This window comes from Seriola aureovittata, chromosome 18, assembly GCF_021018895.1.
Source record: "Seriola aureovittata isolate HTS-2021-v1 ecotype China chromosome 18, ASM2101889v1, whole genome shotgun sequence".
NCBI lineage: Eukaryota > Metazoa > Chordata > Actinopteri > Carangiformes > Carangidae > Seriola > Seriola aureovittata.
This window is the reverse complement of record NC_079381.1, coordinates 14,538,317-14,565,773: the sequence shown is the minus strand read 5'-3', so window position 1 is coordinate 14,565,773 and position 27,457 is coordinate 14,538,317. Positions and strand designations below refer to the sequence as shown.

The following is a 27,457-nucleotide window of genomic DNA, read 5'->3' as shown; positions in this document are numbered from 1 at the left end:
GACAGCACCAAGAAAAGTACTGACATCACTAGGACCAGCAAGTAAAGTCTGGACCCCCAATGAGGCGTTTCATACAAATGGGAAAATTGGATCTTTACCCTGACAGAGTTACTCCCTTTGATATAAACTTTGATCCTTGTGACTCTGAAGACCATTTACATGCACAAAAACCTAATAACACACTATAAGTAAAGAAAAGCTCAGAAAAGCATAATAGGCCCCCTTTAAAAGGGGGCCCACAAAGGCTGCACGTAGTGTGTCCAGATTTTTTTGCTGCGCCACTGTGCACCTCCATTTAGTTGGGGGACTCACATGAGACAGATTTCCACAATATTACGTTTAATCATCATCATCATTAAACATTTTTCTATTATGACTGTCTGTGGGTGAAGTGCATGTACATTATACGAGACGGTATATGAATAAACCTGCTCTGCAACAGCGGCACGTGAGTGCTGTGGATGACGCAACATGAGCTGGACCAGTCAGACCGCCGCAGCCGCGAGTCGAACTGCATGTGAGCTGGACAAGCTGCGGCTACTCTGCTCCGCTCCTCACCGACGGCAACAACAACGTCTCTGAATAACATATATTCATCTCCCAGGTTAAAAGAAAAAACACTAATTGGTAAGTTCAACTTGTTTCCGTCGTGAGTGGTACGGTGCAGTACAGAAATGTACCGTTTTTGTAGTAAAAAGACAGTATTGTGTATGTGTTTTTTTCTGGTGGCATTGCATGTGTTCAGCTAATTAAGTCAAAGCAGCTAGCTAGACAAACCGATAAGTGAGAGTCACAAACTGATGCAGTGATAGTCAGTGGAAGTAAACCGTTTTTTTTTTTTTATGTGGAAAGACACACTTTCCCATAACGTCTCCCAGCTCCTCACTCACCTGAGTTCTGGTGAGTCAGAATTTGAGGAAACCTCGTGAAAATGTCATTAGCCCTCTCAAACTATGGTGATCACTAACAAGGTGTAGCCTATTCTGTTAAGTGGAACAATATATCGGAAATGGTGGATTTGCTAAGTGTAGCTCATTTTAGTATGGTTTGAAAACCAAATGATAGTGGCAAGTGTGATTTTGTTAATTTGGGATAAAGTTGTTAAAAATGACTACCAGTAACAAAACAAAGTAAGGCATAACAAAGGAGGACAGAATGAGAAACTTAATTTTAAGGCTATAAAACTTTATAACACTGGTTGCAAGAATGGATGGCACATTGTTGTAAAGCACAATTGCCAGTGCCATCCAGTTGTCCTATCATTTAGTCTCTAAAATGTAAGAAAATAGTAAAAATTTGCCATAACACGTTCACATCTCATGTGACATCAAAAAATCGCATATTTTGTTTGTTCAGCGGTCATTATTAAAGTATAAGCAGCAAATACTTATATGTAAGAAATTGGATCGGCAGCAAATGTTTCTTGATAAATTGCGTGATCACATTTGCCACGTGTTACCATATATTTTATATAATAGGAAGTTGTTTTAACTCCCAAGTATACTTGTGTTGTACATTCACTATTCCTTCCCAGCTAAGTTATTATTAACCAATTTAGCTGACTCCCTGCTGTCTTTTCTCTGTCGTCACTTTACAGTTTCTCCCTGTTTTACTGAACAGCCCTCATCATGTCTAAAGGTACAGTGGTTCTGGCCTACAGCGGTGGACTGGACACGTCATGTATTCTGGTTTGGCTGAAGGAACAGGGCTACGATGTCATCACATACTTGGTAATGTTTAGGGAGCATTGTGTGTGTGTGTAACAGGTGTCTTTTTCTGCAACAGCTGCTTTTGCCTGTCATGTATAGCTGAGGTTTTACAATTAACTGTTTTCAAACAGCTGATGCAATTTGTCGCACATGCATGTGAGAGTTGGCCCTAAAAGAGGATTGACCCTAAAAAACCAGAGCTACATGACCAGTTAAGTTCCAACCACAGGATTTAGCTTCATAATGCCAGTGCAAATCTAGCTGGATTTACTTTTTGCCCTGGGGCAGCTCAGAACTGCACAGCAGGCAGATTTTCTTGTTGTCTAACTTCTCATTCATTGGTTTTGTGTCGGGGTGGGTGATTGTCTATAGTTCACTGCAGTGGCATGTTAGGTGCCACCCTTTACATTTTTTTGGCTTAGACTCTACAGGGGAACAGAAGAAGAGGAATAGCAGGCAATGGTCCTATGCCATATATATATATATATCTTTCCACAAGCTACTGTGAATGTATGATCAAAAAACATTAAAATTAAACAGATAGTACTCAAGTACTGAAATGTTAAAGGCATACTAAAGTGTCTGAGCTGCAGGTTTTGTCAGTTGTAATTACCTGATCAGTATCATGTGTTTTTTGTGTAAATAGTCCCATAATATGTGTTCAGCTCGGACAGCTCTTCAAGCCTTTAAGTGGAATTCATGGCTGGTTTCAGCTGTGAGGAGGCTGTAATATCTCCTCAACAGACGTGATCTGAATTACAATATGGAGAATTGTCAGAATTACCACATCAATGGCATGTGTGTACATGTCTATTTGTGTAAGGGTTATATTCTGTTCCACAGGAGCTATGAAGTAACTGCACAGCTCTTGGTTTTTCATAGTGTTAATGTAGTTTGTATGGTAGATATGAATGAAAATTTGTACAATAGCGTCACTTTGATGTACAAATAAATGTGTGTCTTTCTAGGCCAACATTGGGCAAGATGAAGATTTTGAAGCTGCCCGGAAAAAGGCAGAAAGCCTTGGTGCAAAGAAGGTGAGAGACAGAATGAAATATCATAAGATATTTTGCTATTGATGAATATGAGAGACATTAGAATAATAGCAGACTTAAGCAGCTAGAATATGATTTAAGGATCAGTAATTTTTAACATTCCTACCCAGTTTTTTTAAACATTTCTAGAAGTAAATTATGCTGGCATAAATACATTTTTCATATGAAAAATTTTGGGGAGAGATAACAAGAATCCTTATCCCCATACAGGTATGTCACACATGTACTTTTATATTTAGCATTCATGTGCTGGTGGGAAACAACTAAATATGAATCTTTTTGTAGTATGGTACTAAATTAACTTGATCCTATTTTCATATATATATTCATATTTGCTTATTATTTGTTTCTGGGGTTGATTTCCCGCACCATAGGTCATCACTGTTTGACAAAGCATCTCTAAAATGTTCTCTATGGCCTTGTCACGCAATGGTAATGAAACTCTGAACTGAACAAGACCATGTCTCGTCAAGTAATGTCATAGGACACCTGTAATGAAGGTAATTTAATAGCTGCTTTATTCTCACTCAAGAGTGTGAAAGGTTTCCTGCACTCATATCACATGCTTATGAGACAAACCTGTTTTGTGTCAAACAATCATCAGTTTTTTCTTTTCTTAGAGGGGAAAGATATCAGTGTTTCCTGTACGATTTTTTTCAGCGGTGGGGGGCATGCTATCCGGGGGTGGGGGGTGGGGGGTGGGGTGTAGAGTCAGTGGCAAAGTTTGCACCCAGGCTCATCTCTCTCTCCTGCACCTTCATCCAGCTCTCCCGCTGCTGTGCTCTGTTCTCCTCCACTTTGTTTAACAACTCCTCCCTGTCTAATGTTGATAAGATTACAATAAATTACATTACATTAAAAGTGTGAGTAACGTAACGCTAACAGCATTATATAGTTTAGCCGCCACTGCTAAATGAATGTAGAGGAAACACTGGATATTGTAAATAATTCATAAAATATTTCTCACATGAAAATATCGCACTGATGCAATAAATCAAAGACTTAGCAGAAAGCTCTGTTCTGTGTCCTGATTTCTGTTCCTGTGTAGGTTTTCATTGAGGACCTGCGTGCAGAGTTTGTGGAGGATTTCATCTGGCCCGCAGTTCAGGCCAATGCTGTGTATGAGGACCGGTACCTGATGGGCACTGCGGTAGCACGCCCCTGCATCGGCCGCCGTCAGGTTGAAATTGCACGCAGGGAGGGTGCCCAGTTTGTCTCCCATGGTGCCACAGGAAAGGTAAACCAGGACACAGGACAATAACACTACACCCTGAGGGAGGAGAATAGACACAAATCTGCTAACATAACCAAATCCCAGAGGCCAATACTGAAATAAGCCATAATAACATGGCAGAGAAAGACAGAGAAATGTATTCTCTGTCTCTCTGTCAATATTTTTTGGCTTTATTGTAGAGCTTGAGCAGAAAAGAGAGATGGGGGAATATCACACAACCAGTTTGTACAGTTTACTACACTGGAATAGCTGTGCTGTTTTTGTAAATAAGTAAACAAGACCACTGTCCATAGTCTGAACACAAGGATTTAGGCCATATGTTTTCAGGGTTGAACATTAACTCTTTTTAACCAAACTGCAACAGTAATTCAGAAGTCTACTCTTTCTGGAGCCATTTCCCTCCTCCCTCATTCACAACTCTATTTGGTCATCTAAAAACAAAAATGGTTCCATGTGAATCTCAAGCAGACAGCATCTTTGTTCTGTGGCTGGCACTTTACTTCACACGGCACAAATCATCAGCTATATGAAATAAGTCACTGCAGTTCAAAGGAAAATGCAAACATGTGGCATGTGCCACCAAAGAGTGAAGAGTTAGCCTGGAATCCATGATTTTCCCTGCCAGATGTTCTGTGCTGTTTCCATGTGCTACTAGAACAGTTTGTCAAACTTTACAGCCCAGTGAGCTGCTAAACAGCACTACATTCTCTATTTTAACATATGCCTTAGAATTAAACATGGAACATAAACTATTCTGACGTGTTTTCGTAGAACTGCAAAAATATAAAGTGAAATATTAAGTCAGTGTGCTATGAAGTTTCTCAGAGTAAAATTGTATTTACATTTGAACTGAAAATAATAAAATCCAGTGTGATTGAATTCAGAAGAATCATATACAGTGGAAATCACTTAGTGATCACTTCTGTCTGAGTTAAATTGCTCAGTTCTTTCTTTTTCTTCATTTCACATGCAGATTACATTCTAATTGACATTTGTATGTTTATTACATGAATATAAAGTAATGAAACAAACAGCTTCACTAGTCTACTGATTTAAAGATAAAATAAATAAACTAAACTAAAATTTAAGAGGGTGAAATCATTACATTATCAGCAGGTCTATTACATAGACATACATGCTGTCATGAGAGAGATGAGACCATAATTACGCACTGTAAATGTCCCAAAATGCAAGCAGAGTAGGAGGTCAAAAGAACACACTGAGCCACAGCAGTCAAGATATCACATGGTATGTGAGTGTGCACAGGAAGCACACATACGGAGACACACTCTGACATAGTGAGCTTATGTTGGGAGAGCAGGCAGTCATTGCTCCATCTTTTTCCATAAGTTGTCATGTATATGTGTATATATATGTGTCCTTGAGTGCCAAGAAAGGCGCCTTTAAATAAAATGTATTATTATTATTATTATATGAATAAACCCAAAATGAATGGGTACTTTATTACAATAAGTGGATTATTTGGACAGCATTTGTATTGTCCCAAGCCTTTTGATCCACATGAGCAGTTGATCACTGTAATAATGATAATAAGAAGTTTCCACTGTATTAATATTTAGTTTTTTTAATATACAGTTTATCAGTTTTTTTTATTTTGTTTTATTTTTTTACCATTTTTTTTCCTAGTTTCAATTAACGTAACCAGGGTTGTCTGGCCGTCAGTTGAAATGCAGTGTTCATATTTTGCCTGTAGATGGAGACAAACACCACATCATAAAGTTACAAAACTGACTTCCAGTAATAGTTTGTAACCAGCTTCGGCTGTGCCTGAACCATCCAAGCGTTTGATTTGATTTCAGTCTTTTGACACCAATAATGAAGAAAGAGACAGAACACTGTACAAGGAAATATATATTTTTTTAAAAAGCACAGAGAGGATGTGATCCTGACATCTGTCACGTCATTCAGACATGGGAAATACCTCCACTCAGCTACCACTGTGCACACTTAAACTGTTGATTTTAAACCACTTACACTGAGGTACCTCACGCTTGGTGCATAGACCTCAACTATGTGACCTTCAATGTGTTTTTCAGGGCAATGACCAGATACGTTTTGAGCTCACATGCTACGCCCTCTACCCCGAGGTTAAGGTGAGTTCACTGTTGGACAGTAGTGAGGTTACTGCCTGTGTTGTTTGACACAGCATCTGTTGATGCTGCTGCAGCAAGGACGACACACTCAGTCACTCTCTGTTTGTGCGGTTCAGATCATTGCACCGTGGAGGATCCCTGAGTTCTACAACCGCTTCCGGGGAAGAATAGACCTGATGGAATATGCACAGGTAACTCCATCAGTAATGAGCCACAACATTCACATAAAATTTAATTTATTCTTGCCTAGATCACTTTTATTAATTATACGTCTATCAAACATGGAAGTACTCATTCATTATTAGACCTGTAAAATATTCAAAGAAATACACATACATTACATTATAAAAGAAACATTTAGAAATATCTGCCAAGGGTATTGTATTGTGTATATAGCTTCCTTATTTCAGTTTGTTTTATAGATTTTCTTCCCACTTGCTGAATACTCTCCTATTCTGTCCTCCTGTACTTTGGGTCTATACGTGTAGTGACTTTAATTTAATTTCTGATTTAGCTCTCCCACTTGTCATTGCTCTGTGTAAAACTGTTTGAATCTTTATGTATCTCCCATGCTGCATCTAATATCTGCCCAGGACTCAATAAAGAGTTAAACAAATGTGTAAACAAATGCTCAACAGTATTTGAACAAAGAAAAGAAATCACTTCACCATTTAGTTGCATAAAGACAAGAATACAATGTAGTCTATACTCTCTACCTGTAATTGAATTTCACCCTCGTGATTACATTTACTTTTAATAAATCATTGACAGATGTATTTTACTTAGACCACACACATTCTCTAGCTGTTTGTTCACTTGGTCCCCTCAGGTGGTGGTCTAGACTGGTTTTGCCCACCAGAGGGTGATCATGGTGTTTCAGTGAACACCTCTCTCCAGCTGTCTTATGGAGAACTTGTGAAATCATGCAATCCTGAAACACTGAATTGCTGACCTTTCCTTTGAACAAACCCAAAATGTATTTCTTTTTGATTGTTGTATCTCTTTTCAATGCGAAATCTTACAAAGGAAAGTAGTTTCGAGAAGCAGATGTATTTTGGTTACACAGCATGTCGTAAACCAGCTGCTTGAAGTAGTTTGCTTGGTTCCCCTGTATTCAGGACTTTGTCAACAGACAAGTTTAGCTCTGATTTAAAGCCTCTCTTGCAACCTTCAGGTGCAGTGAGGTTACAGGCAAACAGTATGCCACATAACAGCTGCTCTCTCTGTCAAACTGTAGAAACATGGCATCCCTGTTCCTGTCACTCCTCGGGCACCCTGGAGCATGGACGCCAACCTCATGCATATAAGGTGGGTAGGACTGGTTTGACACACCTTCTTTAGTGTTTCAATATCCTATTTTTCTCAATCATAATTCAAAAGGATGGTAATTCTCTAAACTATGTTTCTAAACAGCTACGAGTCTGGCATCCTTGAGGATCCCAAGGTAAGACTAGTTCCTGATGGCATACTTATCTTTGAAGATGAGAGCCCTGCTTTTGTGTTTGTACAGTACATAAAATGAACACTGTTATAAATAAGCACAGGTTAAATACAAAGAAAGTCACCTGTCTTGAATAATATATAACTTCTTTCACTTAGTCGTATGTTCATTGACGATAATGATTTCAGTCAATGTATGTTTATTTATAATCTTAATCACTGGCATCATTATTCATGAACCTTTAAAAACTGAAATTGAACTGCCAACATTTCTACAGGTGAAAAGAAATTTACACCTTAAGAGTTTTAGATAAAAATGTCTTTAGATTGGACACAAACATCTGGATGGTCGATGTCATGTTGAGATGACTAAACTGAATAGAACAATCAGAGAAAAATTTGTCGACCTACTCAGAAATAGATTTTTATAAATTGGTGCGCTTTACTATTAAGTACAGTAAATAATATCCTCTGCTGTCATTTCCACAACAACAGACAGACAACATATTACATATACAGCTAAAATGCATCATCCACTTTGAGTGACTGTAAAAATAACATGGCAGTAAGCCTACTGTCCCTTCTGCTGACCCATGCCAGCCCCACCAGAGATGACTCACTCTCCCACAGTGCCATGGGTGAGACACAGTTTAATCTTTGCTGAGGTCAGAGGTCAAAGCAGTACATACAGGTTGCCCCCCATGACCCCGAAAGCTCCCATCCCTTGGTCGCTGTATCTGTGTCTCTGTCTCTCCTTACCCCGGGTCTTTGCCGGGCCCTGGGAATAGCCTGGGACACACAGACACTGACTTGTCGTCAGCAACGCTTCGACTAATTCCCAATTTCATGGGAGCCGGGGAGGGGGAAGGGTTAGGGCGTTGCGCCCAGCTGGGGCCTCCTGGGTTCCAGCCCCAACTCCTCGGGACCTTATTGTTCCAATGGTTGCGCCGCCGCGGGCTGCGACGTGGGAGGGGAGCCATTTCATCGTGACACCGTGACACCAAAATGTCACCAGTAACAGTAAAGTACAAAGACAGTGCGCCAGACAGATGAGTCCCCAATGGACGTGGTATCACAGGGAGGCGAGGGGTCCCGCGCTGCTGGAGTGGAGATTCAGGGGCAGGGCCACTGTAACTCACAGACCTCTATCTCTCTCCCTCTCTTTCTCTGTCCCTTTCCCACCCCTCCGCTGCCTCTTTAGTGGCCGGCCTGTGGAGAAATGTTTTGAAAAGAATGAGACGAACCGGCTCAGTAGCGTAGCAATGTATGATGACTGTATTGTGTAACTGATTCCATTCAGGGGTTTTGTGTTGGACCATTTACTCCAATATTGAATCGATTAATAGCATTAAATACAATGAAATATTTATGGTTGCAGGGGTCCAGAGTGGTTAAAGGATTTGAATACATTACCCCAGGCACAAAATGATATTTTGAACTTTGAATGAGACGCAATAATTGAGTAATTTTCAGTAGCCACAACCTCTGGCCCTTCTGGCAATTGGATTTTTTCCAAGTATTAATTAGGGTCAGGGTAAACATCCCAACAACAACATCACAATATCCAAGTATAATTTTTAGATTAAACTCTAATTGCAACTTCAAACTGGAAATTAAAAATAACCAGCAAAGCAACAACAAAGTGAATTTCTCACCCAAATCCTCAAACCAGCATGTCAGATTCTGATCCACACAGAAGGTCATCTGAAAGAGGTCATCTTGTTCTAAGTATCTCCTCTCTGTATCAGCCTCTTTCTCTCCTCCAGTTACAGCCCTAAAGGCTGAGGGCAGACCTCGACTATTCAAACTCCTCTACTCACCCACCTGTGGTACAATGGCCCCTCTCTGCTCAACACAGTCAGATTAGGAAATGTCCAAATGGTCGCTCATATGTTCTCTTATAGATAAGAGTCAGCAGAGTTCAGGTTACTCTATGATTAACACTGTATCCTTCCTGATAACCCCAAACCATGTTGCCTGTAGCACAATGGCCTGGTGACTTTTTTTTATTTACTCACCTCCATTTGTGGCGTTAACCTATGTGAAGACATTCACCCAGAGCAACTGCAGCAAGCTGTTATCATGTCTGTTCCATCACATATAATAGTATTGGCATGCACCTGATGACTGCATCGAGTTAAAGGTTGTCGTAAAGGTAAATCAAATCCCACAATACATTCTGGTTTTGTTGGACGATATGAAGATATGTAGCGCCAACTGACAGTTGTGTCTATACCGTTCATTCAGAGATATTAGAGATTTCTTCTCTGCTTGTTTTTAAAGCAGGGCAGTATTGAATTTACAGGATTTTGATTTGATTTTCTTATTTTTGTCATTTCCATCTAATTATTCTATTTATAAATGTTGCTCAATTGAATTTCCAGAAAATGTTTTTTTCAAATTGGGTTAGCAATATGCCAATTGTTAGATGTCCCTGCACCCACCAGTTCCCTCACTGTCTCCTCTCTCTTCATCCCTCCACACATGAGCAGTCAGGAACCACCCTGAGGCAGCCTGACACTCGTCCTGTGTCATTAAAACATCACCTCAGTCTTAATTATAGCCTATGTCAGTTAGCTTCCCCTGGCCCACTCTGTTCTTTGATCAGGGAGCTGATGGGCCACTGCTTGTGTTGACCATGTAATGCCAAGCCCCTGCTCACCTAAAGGAAATGAAAACTTGTTTTCTGCTGGTCGCATGGCTGGCTGGAAAGATGGATAAGCAGACTGCCTGTAGGGGAAGGAAGTGGTCTTGTAGGTGTTTGTATGCATGAGAATGTGTGCTTTGAAGCAAAGAGGTCAGCGTTTGTCATGTGCCTTTGCTGCCCTAAGGTCTGATTGGTCTGACCTGTAATACTTAACGGATGCTCCCTGTGTCCATCTTGGTATTGCTCTAGCTTTGCCTCTGTGTAGGAAATGCCTCTTGTCCTCATTCAATTTACTTGAGGCTTTAACATTAACCAAAACATCCTGGGTGTTAAGAATATAAATATCTCTCCACCATGTAACGTTGATATTGTTTTATTCTTGTCTCAATTTACCATGTTTGCATTTTAAAGAGAAGGACAGACTTGAAACGTGGTGATTTAAACGTCATTTCCAACCCATTGCGCCAAAGATGTTTTTACCATCCTTTTCTCTTCTACCTCCCTCTCAACTCTCCCGTCCCTTCCTCCCCCTCTCCCTCCTGCCACCTCTGCCTCTTTTAGCCCTGTTGGCTTCGATTGAAAACCAATGAGGCAACTAATATGTGGAAAGATAGAAATTTACTTGCTTTAAGTTCATGCGTCAGCCTTCTTCTTTGCTGTATGGGCCATGTTTAGCACAACAATATGGAAGAAGCAAAGACTGCCAAAGGAGCTGCTCTGTGCTACATGATGGTGCGCTTCACGCCCCATTTCCCACCAATACTCCCCTGCCCCCCCCCCTCGCCTTCTCTATCTCTACCTTTTCCTCTCTTTCAGGGCCATGGCTTTGGGACAGGTCCACCTGCAGGGGGTTTGAATTGAAATGCATTGATCTCTTGCTCACTGGAAACAGGCCTATTCCCTTACTTTTTCCTTTTTTCTTTGTATCCAGCAGCCTTTTAGTTTGAGCTCTTATCTTTGGAACATGCATGAGTTTTTGAGCATTACTCAGTCAGAGGCATGAATTTGTATACATTTGAAAAATGTGTTTTTAATTAATCAGGTGGAAGTTGTTCAAATGTGAGGCCTTCCTCTAAGCCATATTGCATCAAAAATCAAAATATTTATTTCCCTCAAGTTAGAAAAAAATGCATACTTAAATCTGTTTTAGCAAAAAAGACTAAATCTGGCGATACTCGTTTAATTAATGCATAGCATGCCCAAAACTATAAAGGTAGCGTATAAACACTGTGTAAAGTTTTCCTGTAAGTTAGAAACCCGCTACCTACAAATACTGTTACAGCTAATGTGCTATAGTGTGTGTTATTTGAAGGTTGAAAAAGACAACCATTTGTTTACAACAAGCATATATAACCACAGGAAACATAGTCTTTCTCATTCTTCAGTATTTAAAATTCAGTCCATCTTTCCCCCCTCAAAGAGTATGCATCAAAAGGCTTTTTAGGGTAGTCATTTCACCCCTCTCCTGTTCACTCTCATTTGGCATCTTTCAGGGCTCTGAGGCAGAAAATAAAGGAGAGGGAGCCAGGCGCCTTCTCAGTCAATTTCGGTGTTTAGTTAAAAGGAAGGAAAGTGATTGCGCTGCTCGTTTTCTGCTCTCTGACAGGCGACAAGCGGATGCCGATTAGTTATTGTATGATGATTTAGTGTCTGGTAAAGCTTTCCATTTAAATGCACCCAGTAGTTATTTTGCATAGTCCCCCTGCAATTTGCCTCAGCTCAGGAGACATTGGCCATCGTCTTGTCCTAATGCTATGTAATTGTTGGAGGGGCACATCGCTGGGCGGACACATCAGACGGCCATGCTCTTTTAGGTCCCAACCACGACTTACTGAAATCATTCCCGGCTCCCGCCAACTGGAAAAATGACAAATGTCTGTTACCCAGGACAACTTTATTGGATTTCAGGTGTGGACTTTGAGGCTTTGTTGTGTGATGTCCATTTAGCTAAATTCTTCATTTGAAAATAAAATAGAGCAGAAGTCACTCAAAAAGTCAAAGCTGTAAAACTAGAAGATCAGAGTAGGTGAGGACAGGTAGAGAAGAACTCCAGACGGTTAATAGAATTGGCAGATCAGAGATTTTTACAGACAGGCAGAATATTACTGAGGACTTAATGTTGCTCAAATAGGTTTTGTCATAGTATCAGGTGTGTTTTGACTTTCAAGTGTTCACTATTCTTGGGGATGTGAGTCATTTCTTTCTTTTGCCCTTTCCCACTCTCCTTCTCGCTGCATCCCGCTTTTCCCCGCCTTCCCCTGTGGTGAAGGGCCTTGCAGGGAAAATGAAACCAAATAGAGGAGAAAAATGGTACATTGATTTTTTTTTTTTTTTTTTTGTATTCTCTCAACTCCTGATGGCATTTTCAGGTTTCTTCTTTTTCACGCATCATCCTCTCTTTTCTTCTCTCCGCCACAACTCGAGTTGTCTGTTATCACCTCACACAATAGTCTCCCCATTTGTGGCACTGCTCTTTGATGAGGTCTCAGAAGGTCCCGGTTATTCATCAAGGGTAATAAAGTGTGTGAAATAGAGAAAGTGAGTGTGTGTTTTTCTTTCAGAGCCATGCTCCAGATGACCTGTACCTGATGACCAAGAACCCAGAAGATTCTCCCAGCACCCCTGACCTACTGGAGATAGAGTTCAAAAACGGTTTGTGTGCCTGCAACACGTGTCACCTGTTGATTCCTCTCTCACCTGCATTTGTTTTTTACCCTCACAACTTCTAAAAGCCAATATGTATTTTTAATGCATGTTCAGAACTGATGTAATTCATTTAGATTCATTATCAAAACAAATTATAATAATTAATTTGATTTAATGAAAATTCAGTCAAAAATATAAGGAAAATTTAATTTAGCAAAGTTAAAAATCAACAGTCCATTTTCACATAGATTGAAATTGAAATGAAAATGAAAACATCTGGTTTATAATTTGTCTATTCTATCATATTTGTAAAACAGATTTTGCAGTGGCCTGTTGAAATTGGTAACTTGACAATTTACGCTTTCATCTGATAATCCCCCAGACCTGGTTTGACCTGAAATCTCTCACCCATCAAAACCAGTTTGATATGTAAATTCTGTTAAATACCATGCACACAAACTGAAAAAGAAGTTTCAGTTAGGTTGCATAATTTTTGTTGAGTGATATCAGTTGTGAACTTCTGTCATCTATCTGTAAGAGTCAGTGTCCAGTCTAGTTCACACCTCTTCATGTTACTTAACATTGATGGTTATAGCCACAGGGCTACAGCTCTAACGTTGACCCGGCTGCACTTTATCACCATTCCTGACCACCCAGATTTATCCTTAACCCCTCACAGCATTACTTGGTCCAAAGCTGCCGTGTTTAGCCCGGGGGCACACACACAGGCCGGAAGCATTAAGTCCAGCTAATACACCAAGCCCTGAGGGGCCAGAGAAACGCTCATTAGATATATTGCCACAAGGGCTAGGCTGAATAGTGGAAAGTGTCACGTGTTTGCGCAAAGTGAAAATGGCAAGAAACATCCATGCCTGGGGCAAGTGGCACAAATGTCCCTTCATCCCTGGTCACCAGTGGTGGCTGAAGATCACAAACATCAATGGCCTGAGAGATACTAGCTCCTCTGATCACAAGGGCTTGACAGCTTTATGAGCCATAATAGCAATTTGAGGGAAGCTTAGACAGTTGGTAGATTTGGTGGAGATGTTTGACATCATTAAAGCTCAAGCTGCCAAAAGTGTTTTTTAAAGTGCAAACCGAAATGCCATTTAGTAGCTAACTATGCTAACTAGCTATGTTTCAGCATTGAGGTCGTGTCCAGATCACTTTACCAGTTTCCCAAAGAAAATGTTTAACACTAAAACAAGTAGGTTGCTGTCAGTTCAGCTAGACATGAGATATGCTTTTGTAAAACAGTGATGCAGTAGTAAAGCCTAGTCTGGTTTCGCGGGTTCTTTGCAGGCCTGTGCTCCGTTTTCACACATATTCTCTGCGCCTTTATTGAGCACCCTATGACAAAAGCTGTTTTAGTTGTCCACACAAAGGCCTGAGCCTACTCCTCCCTCTGAGCACAAGATCAGCACAAGAATGTTTCATTTCATTCCCCCTCCCACCTTTTCATCCCTGCCTTTCTCACCAAAGTTTTCTCACTGATTAAAAAAGAATATTTAACGACAGGAACCTTTTCCCCCGTCAAACACTCCATTCCCCATTCCTCTCCCTTTTTAAGAAAAAAAAAAATTCATCCCTCCCTCCTTTCATGCCAAAGAAGTGGAGAGGAAAAAGAGACAGAGAGGAAAAATGTAAAGCAGTAATTTTTCCTACAACTGTGTCTGCACTCCCATTGTCTGCACTGTTAGGCTGCGAAAAACTGAAGAAAAGGATCATGGGGAGAAAAAGAGCCCTCAGTGAATGATAGAACCTGCATGATGGAGAGAGCGAGGAAAAAGAGAGTGCACAGGGATGAAAGGCCAGCCCCTTCACTCCCACGTTCAGACACTCACGTAATTTATTTGAACTTTTAATCTAATTATTAGGTATCTGGGAGGAGGGGGGGGCGCGGTTTTGATAATGCACCATCCATACTGCCCTCTCCTGCACCGGGAGGTACTTTTTCTTTTTTCATGGGAGCCACCATGATTCCCGCGATATGAGAATGGGCTGTCAACAAAGCCCTTGTCTAAAAAAATTTGTCAAGTCTTTCACGTGTCATTCCTATCAGGGCTTTGTAAACGCTGGCTGAAAGGCGATCAGAAGTGCTGCTCTTCTCTGCAGAGCTATATGACTGACAACTGCAAGCATGCTGGAGTATGTATAGGACTGAATGCTGGATGGTTGGATGGACAGCGAATATCAGCATGTTCTTTTTTCATTTCCTCTCCTCCTTGTGAAGTCCACAAATGGTTATATTCCCTTATCGACACACACATGGACACGCACACTCCTTTTCACCCATGTCTCTGTTTGTTTCCTCGTCTCCACCTTTGGCCCTTGTTGCTCATTGAAGGCCATGAATTAGCAGGTCCATGACAGTGATTGATGTGCACTTGGTTTAAGTGGCTTTGGACAGGAAGTGTGTGGCGTGAACGTGGGTGTCTTTTCAAGAAAAGCTGTGTGTGTGTTTGTGTGTGTGTTTGAAACATGGTAATAGGAAGATGGATGATGAATCTGCAAGTGGTTTTGTGTCCTGCACATGCGCATGAACACACAAACACTCAGTGGCGAAAAAAAAAATCTCAGAGCTAAAGAGAGTATGGGTAACAAAGCTGCGTGTGTAATTGAATTAGGTAAAGGCCTGCCCACGATTTCACAGCTTTCAAATGAGCAGAGCCTTTGAATTTATTAGCCCTTCTCACCACCTCCTTTTGTAATGGTTTTCACTTTTAGCGAACGACTATTGATTTCAGTGACTGAGATAATGAGCACTTGTCAACAGATTTTATCAACTCTTTACTGTTGTTTTTTTTTTTTGGACAGTTTAGTCAGTTGAAATGAATTCTCCCATTAGTTTTTTGAAAAGCTGTCGCCCTGTTGACTAACTAGGCTGTATAAAGGTAAAGTTTTTTACTCAGTGTTCTTGAGGGGCTCTGCGTTGATTGCTTCTCTAATCTCAGTGAAAATCACTTGTTTTTTCACTTTACCCTTCTCAAAGAGCAAATACCAGTGTGGCAGGTAATGTCAGACTGTTGCACTACTTGTTGCGTAGTATCACAATTCACATTATAATAGAAGTGAATGATGCCATTAAAATTTACACAGGTTTTTTTTTTTTGAAGCACTCAAAATCCAAAGATTTTTGCAACACAGTTTAGTGTTTACAGGCTCTATTTATGTAATATTAGGAAAATATAATTCTGTGGCAACAACAAATTTCTACTGGAAGGTATTGTCTCTCTACATCAGTTACCAGTAAAGTAAAATATATCATATATCAGAAAGATCATTTTCACTTTAGTAATACATTACACTGGCAATGCTAATTTTTTTGTATTACATTTGAGTAACTGTGCAGCATAGGAAGTGTAACATTTGACAGCTAGTTGTCATTGTTTGCATCAAACAAATAAATGATTGGATAAATTTACTTTAACTCTGTTCAGGAAGTGATTTTCTTCACAATCAAAATGCATCTTTCTTATCAACCTAAATACAAAATGTTACGTTAATTGCTGTTTGTGTTTTTGAATCTAAAACATAAAAATGCATTGTAGATTGTGACATTGCTTTAATTTCACTGTAGCACTATTTGACAGTACCAGATGAAGCTAATTTTAAGTCATATAAATCAAAGATAAAGTAAAGAAACCAACATTGTTTTTCCCTTTAGGAGTGCCTGTCAAGGTGACCAACGTCAAGGAAGGCATATCCAAAGACTCACCACTTGATATCTTCTCATACCTTAATGAGATTGGGTAAGCATTTAGCAAGCAAGGAAGCCTTTCTGTCAAAATAGTGTGTAAATGTCCCCAGAGGTTGAACAGTGGTTAAGTTTCCCACCTCTAAGGGATGTGTGTCTGTCACAGCTGGCCAGGGATAAAATCCCACCAGAATTTTCCCCCCTGTGTCTCCTCCACTCTGTCTCACTTTCTGCTTTCCAACTGTCCAAATAAATGAAGAGCAATAAAGGTGAGTCGACTGATGCCAAAGAAAAAACTGTTTCCTCCATTGCTTCTGAGCATGATGTTGCCTGTGAATTTTTTTTTTCTGTATTTAATTTTCAACACTGTCAGAGTTTATGTTAAGTTAATACTGCTTTTTCATTTCATGCAACATTGACTTGTTTTGTAACTTCTAAACTAATGCCATGGAATTAATTTCCATCATCAGGGGAAACTACAATAGTTTTTCAGCTTTGCCATTCAAAATATTATATTTGAGGAGAAACAGGCTGTTTGCAGAAGATGCTACAGTGACCTATAATGCTGAATTTACCTGTGATCCTGTGGAAATGAGAGAAGAGATATTGTAACAGGGATGTAAATTCTCTTCTGTTGGTGTGTATTATTGTATTTTTTTTTTATCTTTAGTAAGAGTTTTCAATATTTTATTGTTTATTTATAGATTATAATGTTTGTGACTAGCAGATAAATTAAAACTATTTAATGTACTTATGTGGGCTAAACTAATAGGAGGTGAAATTATCGTGGTGTCCGCTGAAAATTGTCTGGCTGTCCCTGTCTGTCTCTTAGAGGAAAGCACGGTGTGGGCCGGATTGACATCGTAGAGAACCGTTTCATTGGGATGAAGTCCAGAGGTAAGTAATTAAAAATTAGATTTGATTATTATCTATCTTGGTTATGTGATTTTTTCTATTTGTGCCAAATTAGTCAGACAGACTGCTTTACTCACACAACCGGTGATATAGACTACAAATGCAGCGAGATGGACATATTTTCAATATTTTAATTTTACATCTATTCAAAACGTTTCCTTTCCAGAGCTTTCACGCAATTTGCAGTTATTTTACTTGAGTGCTTTAAGTGTCACACTTGCTATTCCGCTTTCATAAAAGTGGGCTGGATGGCAAACACACTCCGTTCAAAGTAAATGTTTTCCTCTGGTTCACCTGGAATCATAGACACTGAAGTTACTTCCATTCACTTATGCATGCACACACATGTAGAGAAAACACACACTGTGATAGATAACGGCGCACACGCTTCACTGGATAAACACAAATAGACAGTCGATCACATATGTGCACATGGAGTTGCACAGTGATGTTTCTCTGTCTTTATCTTTGGTATCAACAGGCAACTTGAAAAGCTCTTTTGTTAGGTCTCTACATGTGTTACCACAAAAAATCTACAAGTCCAGTGAGCTGTACTGGCCTTGTACGATGGCACTCACTCACACACACACACACACACACACACACACACACACACACACACACTCCTCTTCCCCCAAGACACGATGTGCTATGATTGGCAAATTGACTGGCCAACAGACTGTGGCTGTGGCGCAACTTGGCAGGTAGAAATTGGAAAATGGGAAGCCCACTTTTCTCTCCCCTCGGCTGAACAAAAGATCAAAGCTTTTTCCTCCACTGAAGCAATAGGAAGAGGTGGAGCACAAGGTGTCCAAGTGGTTGAATAACTACCATCGAGTGTACATGTTGGTCTCCTCTGGAATGGCAGTTGTGTTAGCACAATAGATGATGGGAGGGATTGAATGGGGACATGTCATACTTATTTGTGTTGGGTCATATTTATTTGTGTGAGGTCAGGGAGGTGGGGGGGGATTAAAATGGTTTGTCAAGAATGTTGTCACTGGGCTACAAAACATTCAACAGCCTGTGTGTCAGACTAACATTTCCCACCTGTCACAGTACTGTCAGACCTCTGACCTGTGCTCGGGTGATGGGCTTTGCTGAGGTGCACCTATCAAAAGCAGTCGGAAATGGCTGTATTTTTTGATGATGAACAGGCGGCCTCATGTCCAGTTCCTGGTGCTGTCAAACTCCAGGATTGTGGCATTCAAATATTAATACACTTTATTATAGTTACATGTTTATTCAAGGAAAAATTATTTTCTATCAATTTTCATTTTTTATTTCTTAAGATATTCATCTGCTTTTATTTACTTGTGTTGCCTGTTTATCCTGGACTAACAGTTTGCCCAAAGGGTTAGATGACATCAGCTCAGGATGAATTAATTCCTGACCTGAACCCCTGCAGGCCTGCAGCATGGTTAGCATACCTGCAGCACCCGTATAAAAGATTAAAACCTCAAAAACCACAGGGGGTGTTGTCTCTTTAAGCTTAACCAAACTGCCACTGTTGGAGCTTACCCAGATAGCGTTTCATTGTTTTGCTCCTCTCTGTTAAGCTAGCTCTCTTTTGGAGCACTTAAGCCAAGTTGTGTTGGAGGGCAGTTTTAACTTATTTATCTGATAGAGCCAGCGGAAATGTCCCTACGTGCCCTCTGTGGCCCTTGATCACCAAAGAGCCACAAGCCATACTGGCTCAGGTGGCAGTCTTTTGAGGCTTTGGACAATTAGCAGCATTGCTAAGCTCTGTTTTTGGCCACCAGCACATAGTAAGTGCTTCTCCATTTTCAGATCAGGACCGGTGCTGGAGTATTTAGGGTCATGCAGATTTGAGCTTCACTGCTCACCAGATTGGAAGAGATTAAATTGTGCTCATCTGTTAAATCTCAGAAAAGGGTTTGGGAGTCAGGAGAACACCACACAAATTGTAAAATTTGGCAACCTGATGTTGGCCATAGTGGAGTATCTGTTTGGCAGCTTGGCAGCCTAGGTTGAATCAAAAATGTGTGACTATCATTCAAATTGACAGTTGATGTGAAGAACCATGTGTTGGATGGGGAAGTGGCACTCTCAGTTTTTCAAAATTTCAGCTCTTGCAAAAATGGATGTCATTGATGAAGCTCCTATTTCTGTCATCATCTGAATCTTCTCTATCATTTCACCTGCCCTCCTTTTGTTTTTAGCTGACATTTGAGTGACAGCTTCATTTCTCCTGTCATCTACCTCATCTTTTCCTCCCTCACCCCACCCTCCATGTCCAGAGGGGGTAAATTGCAGGGTAGGGAGAGCCCTGGTCCAGGCTCCAGGCTGGCAGGGGCCTCCTACCCTGTCATTTACCCAGGACAAACTCATCCATGTTTTGTGAGCACTGTGAAGGCCTGTCTGTCAGACAGCTGATGGCTAATAGAGCTGTTCGCTTGTAGTTAGTTCAGATAAACAGGGCTTGTGGTTTATGTCCCTATGAATGGCCACTGATGAAGATGATGACAGTGCCACTGGTTGTGGTAAAATTAAGAGAGGTAATTATATGTACAAATCTGAGTACTTATTTTTATTATTATTTAGTTTTTTAGAATCAAGTTTCCATCATTTGGATCTGAAAAATGAGGCAGACAATATAAAATCATGAGAATAATGAGAGACACAGTGTTGAATATTTGAGATAGACAGCATTATACAGGCTGGTAAGGGTGCATGCATCGCCTTACTGATCTGGCAACTCATGTTAAAAAAATGATTGTGTTTCGTGCAAATATTCAATAGTTTTGTTGATTTTTTTCTGTGTTTGTCAGGGATTTATGAAACCCCAGGAGGCACCATCCTGTTAAAGGCCCATTTAGACATTGAGACGTTTACCATGGACAAAGAGGTGCGGCGGATCAAACAGGGACTGGGTATCAGGTTCTCTGAACTTGTCTATAACGGTAAGTCCCTAAAATACACAATCTTGATTTGATGCTATTTTGTTGTTTATATTGGTTTTCACTTTCTTTTATTTCTGGGCTTATTGCCCCAGTCATGACATTGTTCAGACAGGTAGGACATAATGTTATTTTTAGGATAGGTCAAATTATGCATTATTCTCCTTTGCACTGTTAAAAAATTACAGTATTTCCAAAATTGCATGGACGGTCACTGGTACTTTGTATGTTTGTAATGGAAAGATCACTGTGCACCTTATATAAGAGTGAAGTGAATGTGCATACGTATGTTCCTGTGTGTTAAGTATGTTTGCATGTGTGTGCATGAGCTTTTCTTGGCTCAGGTGTCTTAATCCTCCCTTCTGCTCGGTGTCCAGTCCCCTGCACCTTCATCCACATAATAGGATCAGTGCCATTAGAGACCGACTACTAGGCCACTTCAGTTATATCCTCTAGAGACAGGAAGCAAACACACATGCACGCACACACACACACAACGGTGCTAAGTTCAGAAGCAGGGCAGAGATTAAACCCATTGTAGATTCAAATCATTAATAATTCTGCAGATACATAACAGACGGCAGGTGGTGTGGCTTACGTTAACAATCCACCTGTCCCGCATCTGCTTTGCATTAATACTGCACTTTTTATCCAAACAATCTTTCATTACAGTTGCAGCAGTTGGAGGTAGTGCAGCAGTGATGCAGCAAGCATTTGACAAGCCGCTCCTGTCAATTAACTGCTTAGTCAATTAAAAGACAATTCATTAATGTAAATTGTAAGAACTGATTAATGATGTCATATCAAGTATAGGCACCAAACATTTGCTCCAGTAATCAAATGTACATAATTTGCATGTTTTCTCCCAGTTTAATAAAACTAGAATTGTTGGATCAGTGATTATTCAAAACAAGCAATTTTAAAACATAATTTTTGGATCTTGTAACATGTGAAATGTATTTTTCATTACTTTATAGATTAAATAGACCAGATGATGAATCGGTTAATCAAAAATAATAATTAGTGGAACCCCAAATCTTACAGTGACACACAGAGCTAACATGAGGATTAACACAAAATCTAATTGACTCTAAACTAAAATGGGGCCTGTGTGTGACTGCCAAATCAGAGGTAATAAAAGCAGGGAAGGATTGTGTCTTTGAACATGGCCAGACGATGAGGTGGAGGTCAGCTGCTGATGAGAGGAGGACCCCTGCTGAGTGGGGCGTGCCTGACCTCTGAACATATACAGACGTATCCTTTGCCCATCTGTCTCAGAGACTGACGGGCCAGGTCTGCAAAATGGGAGAAAAGAAAGGGGTTGATGAACTTCACCTGGAACAGAAATGAGACCAAAGCACAGAAAGAGTCACATCACATCATCATGAAAGGGAATGGTGGTCATCACACAGACCCCTGTAGACCCTGCTGCTAATGGAGGATGTGCAAAGGAGGAGCCTCTTTCCTCACTTGCTCAGTCCCATATTGTGTTTTGCTATTGTCCAATTAATAACATTTATAATAATATTTATAATAATAAATGTAAAAAAGTGAGAAAGTGATATATATATATATATATATAAAACTATCACTTTTTCATTGGCAATTTAAGCAACATTAGGAAACAAATCATTTACAGCATTCTGGGTTTTGACTCGTCTTTGTTTTAAAAGGAGCTAATGATCTAAGCTTTACAGCTTTGTTTTTTGCAACATGTAAGATGTTTCTGTTTCCTTGCTTACCTCAGGTTTCTGGTACAGTCCAGAGTGTGATTTTGTGCGTCATTGCATAGCCAAGTCCCAGGAGAATGTGGAAGGCAAAGTACAGCTGTCTGTCTTCAAGGGTCATGTCTACATCCTGGGACGAGAGTCACCCAAGTCCCTTTACAATGAGGAGTTGGTCAGGTAAGGTGTGTGTGTGTGTGGGGCAGGGGGGGGGATGCTTGTAAAACAGAAGTAGCCATGTGTCACTGAATCAAAGTTTGTGCTTGTTCTTACTTGACAGCTGTGTTTGGCTGTTCTGGGCACATTTCAGCTATTCCACATGTGCACCAGTCAGCCTGTTGTTAGGTCAGCTTGCCCAAGTTCTCTGTATGACCTCCACATCAACATATTAAACCGACCCTGCCTCACAAAGACATCAGAGAAGTGTCAAGCTCAGTTCCTGGAGGGCAGCCCCCGACCCTAACCCCTCCCACTACACCCCAGTGCCCTCTTAGCCGTGGTAACAGTGGGTTTGTTCAGGAGACTGACCCCTCATGCCCTCTGGGCAGGCTCAGCACTGACCAAAGTAAAACCCCTCCATATGCCTCTCTATCCCCACTTCAGTCACACACACTCCAGTTGTACCCTAGAGTCAGGGAGTTAATGGCATTTTCAGCCAGAGGAGAGAGAGGATTTCACTGGGCTTGTGAGAGGAAAGTGCCAGGGTGTCATGCTATTTAAGCAGGTCAGAAAGACGGGGGCAAGGAAACATGGCTCACACAGCCAGCCATTCAGTTTCGTAGTCTGATTTGGGAGAGAGAGATAAATAGAGATGATACTGTACTCAGACTGCACATTCATTCAGCCCTTTTAACCTATGTTATATTAGTATGTTACTTTCTCTCAGTTTTTGTGCTTATTCTGTTTTCAGTGAAACATTTAACAACTAACTGCTGAGTCACTCAAGATAAATTATGACTAATCAATCATCGAAACAGCCAGTTGCTTAAAAACTCTCACTGATGAACGCTCATGTTCTCATTTCAACACTTCACCTTTCTGAGTCACATTTCTCGGCTCGAACGACACGAGTGTGACAGAGGTGTAGTGTTGCAACATTACAAAGTCCTCGGGGCCACGGACAGATGGGTGCAGTGTTTCCCCATAAAGGAGCTCATCTCAATCGGCCCAAACAAAAACCATCACTCTAAACTGCAGTCACACACAGTGACACAAAACTTTGCTTCATGCTCATAGAAAAGACTCAGTTGTGATGGGCTAAAGTAACTTTTATTCAAAGTTGACCTGACAAAGCAGGATTTTTCAGGCCCGTACAATGTCAATATTTTACAATAAAAAAGATTCAGTAACATTATGTCATCTGATATTTGTTTGTGTAGAAATATACACATTTTTGGCAAGGATCCCTTGTGGGTTTTTCTTATGAATGAACTGTAAACATGAAATCAAGTTTTCAACTGGGAACATAGTATTTTTATATGACTAAGAACAATATGTAAAACCATAAATAAACCAAAGACATATTCAACTTAATTAATGAAAAATTTGTGGGACTCAAAAAAATTTATGGCGATTTTTATTCGATTCTTAAAAACCCAAGATCAATGTTTGCATTTTCACCATTATTCGGTCTGTCCCTGTCATAAAGCTAACACTAGCTAACAGCAACATTGATATTTATCTGATGTAACTGACTCATCAAGAATCGAATCGACATTGAAATGAATCGGGAGATCCGTGCTGATAAACATGATGATTGGGACGTCCTGGTGGTGGCCAAGGGGTTTAAGTTGCTGACCAAGTCATTTCTCTCCCGTCATTTCGTGGCAGCTGTCTACTGTCCACTATCAAATAAAGGCATAAAGAAAAAGTGATGAAATGATGGCGAATGTACATGAAAATCCAGCTTTGTAACAGATTGATTATTTTATATTTGGGTTATCGTGGATTATCTTTACCTCTATAGTGACATAGACATTTACATGTACCTGTACAGTGATACACCTGAAAGCAGCAGTCACACATGCACACACACACACACACACACACACACACACACACACACACACACACACACACACACATGCACACTTATTCACCACTACATGAAAACCTGCCACAATCACACACATACTCACACAGACCAGACTAGGCATGAAACCCCCACTGGCATCCTGTTGTCTCTCCACATGCAACAGTAAACGGCGTCATTAACACAGTGGTAATACAGCCCGTCACCGCACCCATCTGAGACAGAAATGTCACCCTTCTCGCTGTCCACTGCCTCCACTCTCAATTAGACGACAGGGTTTCTTCAAGGAGTACACAAAATATCACATGCTTACACACACACACACACACACACACACACACACACAGACACAGAGAGACAGAGTGCTGTATTCTTTGAAGCCACTCACTCATAATCATGTTCAGGTGCCGGGTAGGGAGCCTTGTATTGAGAGTTGATGATTTAGTTGTCGGGCTTTCTTTTTATAGTGTTTATCCTATCATTTGTTGGCAATTTCCTCTTTTGCTAAGTGCTTTTGAAGAATGAGTGCAAGCTGTACATTGGGTGTTGGGGGTGTCACAGGGAGGAGAGGACTCAGTGAGGGAGTGTATTAAGCACTGCAGGTAGAAACTGCTGTAATTACACAGCACACGGACACTCTTTGTGAGACACTCGCACACACTAAGAAGAGATGACTACAACAAGCAGCCTAAACAACATAGAACAGGCACCGGCACAAGTTATAGATTTACTTATTTTTTAGAAGAAGTGGATAAAGGGGAAGGCAGAAACACCAGATTACAAAATCATCTCGACACTTAGCTCACAATTGATATGATGGGATTGTTTTAAAGTGGGTTATGTGTGTCTTTTGTGTGCTTTTGTACATGAGCATGTTTTCATTCTCCAGTATTGATTCTTCGTTATTCAGGACAAACAATGCTAAAGAAGAGCATTCAGAGGGAAATCGATGGGAACATTATTTCAACAGAGCAGATTATCAATGATCCGGTTATTTCAGTAGCTGATCAGGCTCCATGTCTCTCACTTTACTTTTTACTCCAAACATTTCAGTCATTTTGTTACCAGAATATCCTGCAGTATTTTAGTATTTTAGCTATGTTTTCCTCCTAACTCAAATTTGAACATTGGTCTCTGTTGACCCGCTGTCTTTTTCTTGACTGATCTTTTCATTCCAGCATGGATGTTCAAGGAGACTACGATCCATGTGATGCCTCTGGATTCATCAGGATCAACGCTGTCAGGTTAGCGCCCTTTGCACCTTAATATTAATTCCTAATATTTTAAACAGCAGCAAGACGTAAGGCCATTAGTTAAGATTGTATTATTTACTCTTTTTTTCCCACAGGTTAAGGGAACACCATCGTCTGCAGGGTCTCTCCAGCACCAAGCAGTAACTGTTGCAGTCCTGTGAGCCATCTCTCTCCACTGTGTCTTAAGCAGTAGTAGGTTAGGCCTTGTGCCTCCATTGTCTACCTTTTGCCTTATTGTCTACTGTTAGTTATTAGCATTAGCACACCAGACTCTTGCCGTAAACACTTAGGGTTAGGGTTACTTTTGTGGTCAAGAGTGGAGGAAGACGATCGATCAACTGTAACATCATAACAATAAAAAGAATTCAGGTATACAGATACAGTGGAAGAATATTTTCAGAAAACTTAGTTCTTAATATCAGTAGATCAATACTTGAACTTACATACAGTGCTGCTTGAAAGTATGTGAACCTTCCAGACATGGTCACTGTTTTTGTAAAAATTTAACAGACATCCAAATCCTAATTTGTAAAGCACACTTTCCAAATACTTGACACACACACAAAAATAGATATTTTTCCATTATGTAATTCAACAAATGTGGTTTATTTCACAAACACTGAAAATGTAACATGTGCAAAAGTATGTGAACCATTCTATTAGTAGCTTGTGGCTCCTCCTTTTGTAGCTATTACTTCAACCAAACGTCTTCTGTAACCTCTAACCAGTCTCTCGCATCTGCTTATGGGGATTTTTGCCCACTACTCCTTGCAGAACTCAGCCAGTTGAGAGAGGTTGGAGGGACATCTGGCATGTACCATCTTCTTCAGGTCTCGCCACAACATTTCAATAGGATTTAGATCTGGACTTTGACTGGGCCAATCCAGAGTACGAATCCTCTTTCTCTGAAGCCATTCCTTTGTAGTTTTGCTGGAATGCTTCGGGTCATTGTCTTGTTGCATAATCCATTTTCGTCCCAGCTTCAACTGTTTGTCTGATGGCAGGAGATTCTGGTCAAGAATTTGTTGATATGCCTGAGAATTCATGGTTCCTTGGAGTTGCCCAGTTCCAGAAGCAGAGAAGCAGCCCCAGACCTTCACATTTCCACCACCATGCTTCACTGTTGGGAGGAGGTTCTTTTCTTCATTTGCAGTGTTGGCCTTTCTCCAAACATGGCGGTTTTGATTGTGGCCAAATATCTCTACTTTAGACTCATCTGTCCAGAGAATGGACTCCCAGAAGGCCTCTGGTTTGTCCAAGTGCTCTCTGGCAAAGTTGAAACGGGCAGCTTTGTTCTTTTTTGAGAGCAGAGGCTTCCTTCTAGCAACCCTCCCATGAATGCCATGGCTATTCAATATTCATCTGATCGTGGACGCATGCACATTTGTCCCAGATGCTACCAGAGAGGTCTGCAACTCTGTAGAGGTGATGTGTGGGTTGGCCTTTACCGGATTTATTATTTTTCTGGTGGCTCTGGGTGATAGTTTTGATGGGCGCCCACTTCTAGGCAGAGTTGCTGTCATGTTGAAGGCCCTCCATTTGTAAATTATTTGTCTTACAGTCGATGGATTGAGCTGGAATCTTTTGGAGATGGTCTTATATCCCTCCCCAGACTGATGGGCTGTCACTACCCTCTTCTTCATGTCCTCGGATATCTCCTTTCCTGGTTGGTTTCCTCTCTCTTTTAATTAGTGCAGGCCAATCCCTTTCACAAGGATGTCTCATTTCATTGGTCTACTGAAATGATTAATTAAGCACTCACATGTATTTCACCTGAGTCTGTTACCTGCTTGACTTAACCCGTGCAGCTGGGGATTCACTTACTATTGCACATACACTAGTTCCATGTTTCATGTAGTTTTTGGGCTACTTAAACAAGTTCCACTAAACAAGTACAAGCAATTGATGAAACATATATCTGACATTTCATACATAAAAACTGGTGATGATAAAATAAGAAAATCATGGTAAACAACAGAAACATCTGAACTGCTCTAGGTGTTCACATATTTTCAAGCAGCACTGTATTTAGGAATTGTTGGTTATAGAAATAAAATAGAGTGAATTGTG

The 27,457-nt window shown here is 40.5% G+C and overlaps 1 protein-coding gene across 1 annotated transcript; it reads left to right on the top strand.

The window, feature by feature from the left end:
* Nucleotides 1-481: 481 nt before the first annotated feature.
* ass1 (argininosuccinate synthase 1) lies at nucleotides 482-27,457 on the top strand. The gene is made up of 15 exons (XM_056404477.1): nucleotides 482-627; nucleotides 1,598-1,730; nucleotides 2,678-2,746; nucleotides 3,813-4,001; nucleotides 6,056-6,112; nucleotides 6,229-6,303; nucleotides 7,350-7,420; nucleotides 7,526-7,556; nucleotides 12,761-12,851; nucleotides 16,513-16,597; nucleotides 17,375-17,439; nucleotides 20,250-20,381; nucleotides 22,126-22,282; nucleotides 25,313-25,378; nucleotides 25,483-27,457. The coding sequence occupies exons 2-15, from the start codon at nucleotides 1,629-1,631 to the stop codon at nucleotides 25,529-25,531; spliced, it is 1,239 nt and encodes a 412-aa protein (XP_056260452.1). The 5' UTR covers nucleotides 482-627; nucleotides 1,598-1,628; the 3' UTR covers nucleotides 25,532-27,457.

What these genes read in the sequence shown, in the direction of transcription:
- ass1 (XM_056404477.1), top strand. Translation starts at nt 1,629, where the DNA reads ATGTCTAAAGGTACAGTGGTTCTGGCCTACAGCGGTGGACTGGACACG. An exon ending in ACCTGATGGAATATGCACAG is followed by an intron (nt 6,304 to 7,349) that starts GTAACTCCATCA and finishes GTCAAACTGTAG; the next exon opens with AAACATGGCATCCCTGTTCC. An exon ending in ATCAGGATCAACGCTGTCAG is followed by an intron (nt 25,379 to 25,482) that starts GTTAGCGCCCTT and finishes TTTTTCCCACAG; the next exon opens with GTTAAGGGAACACCATCGTC.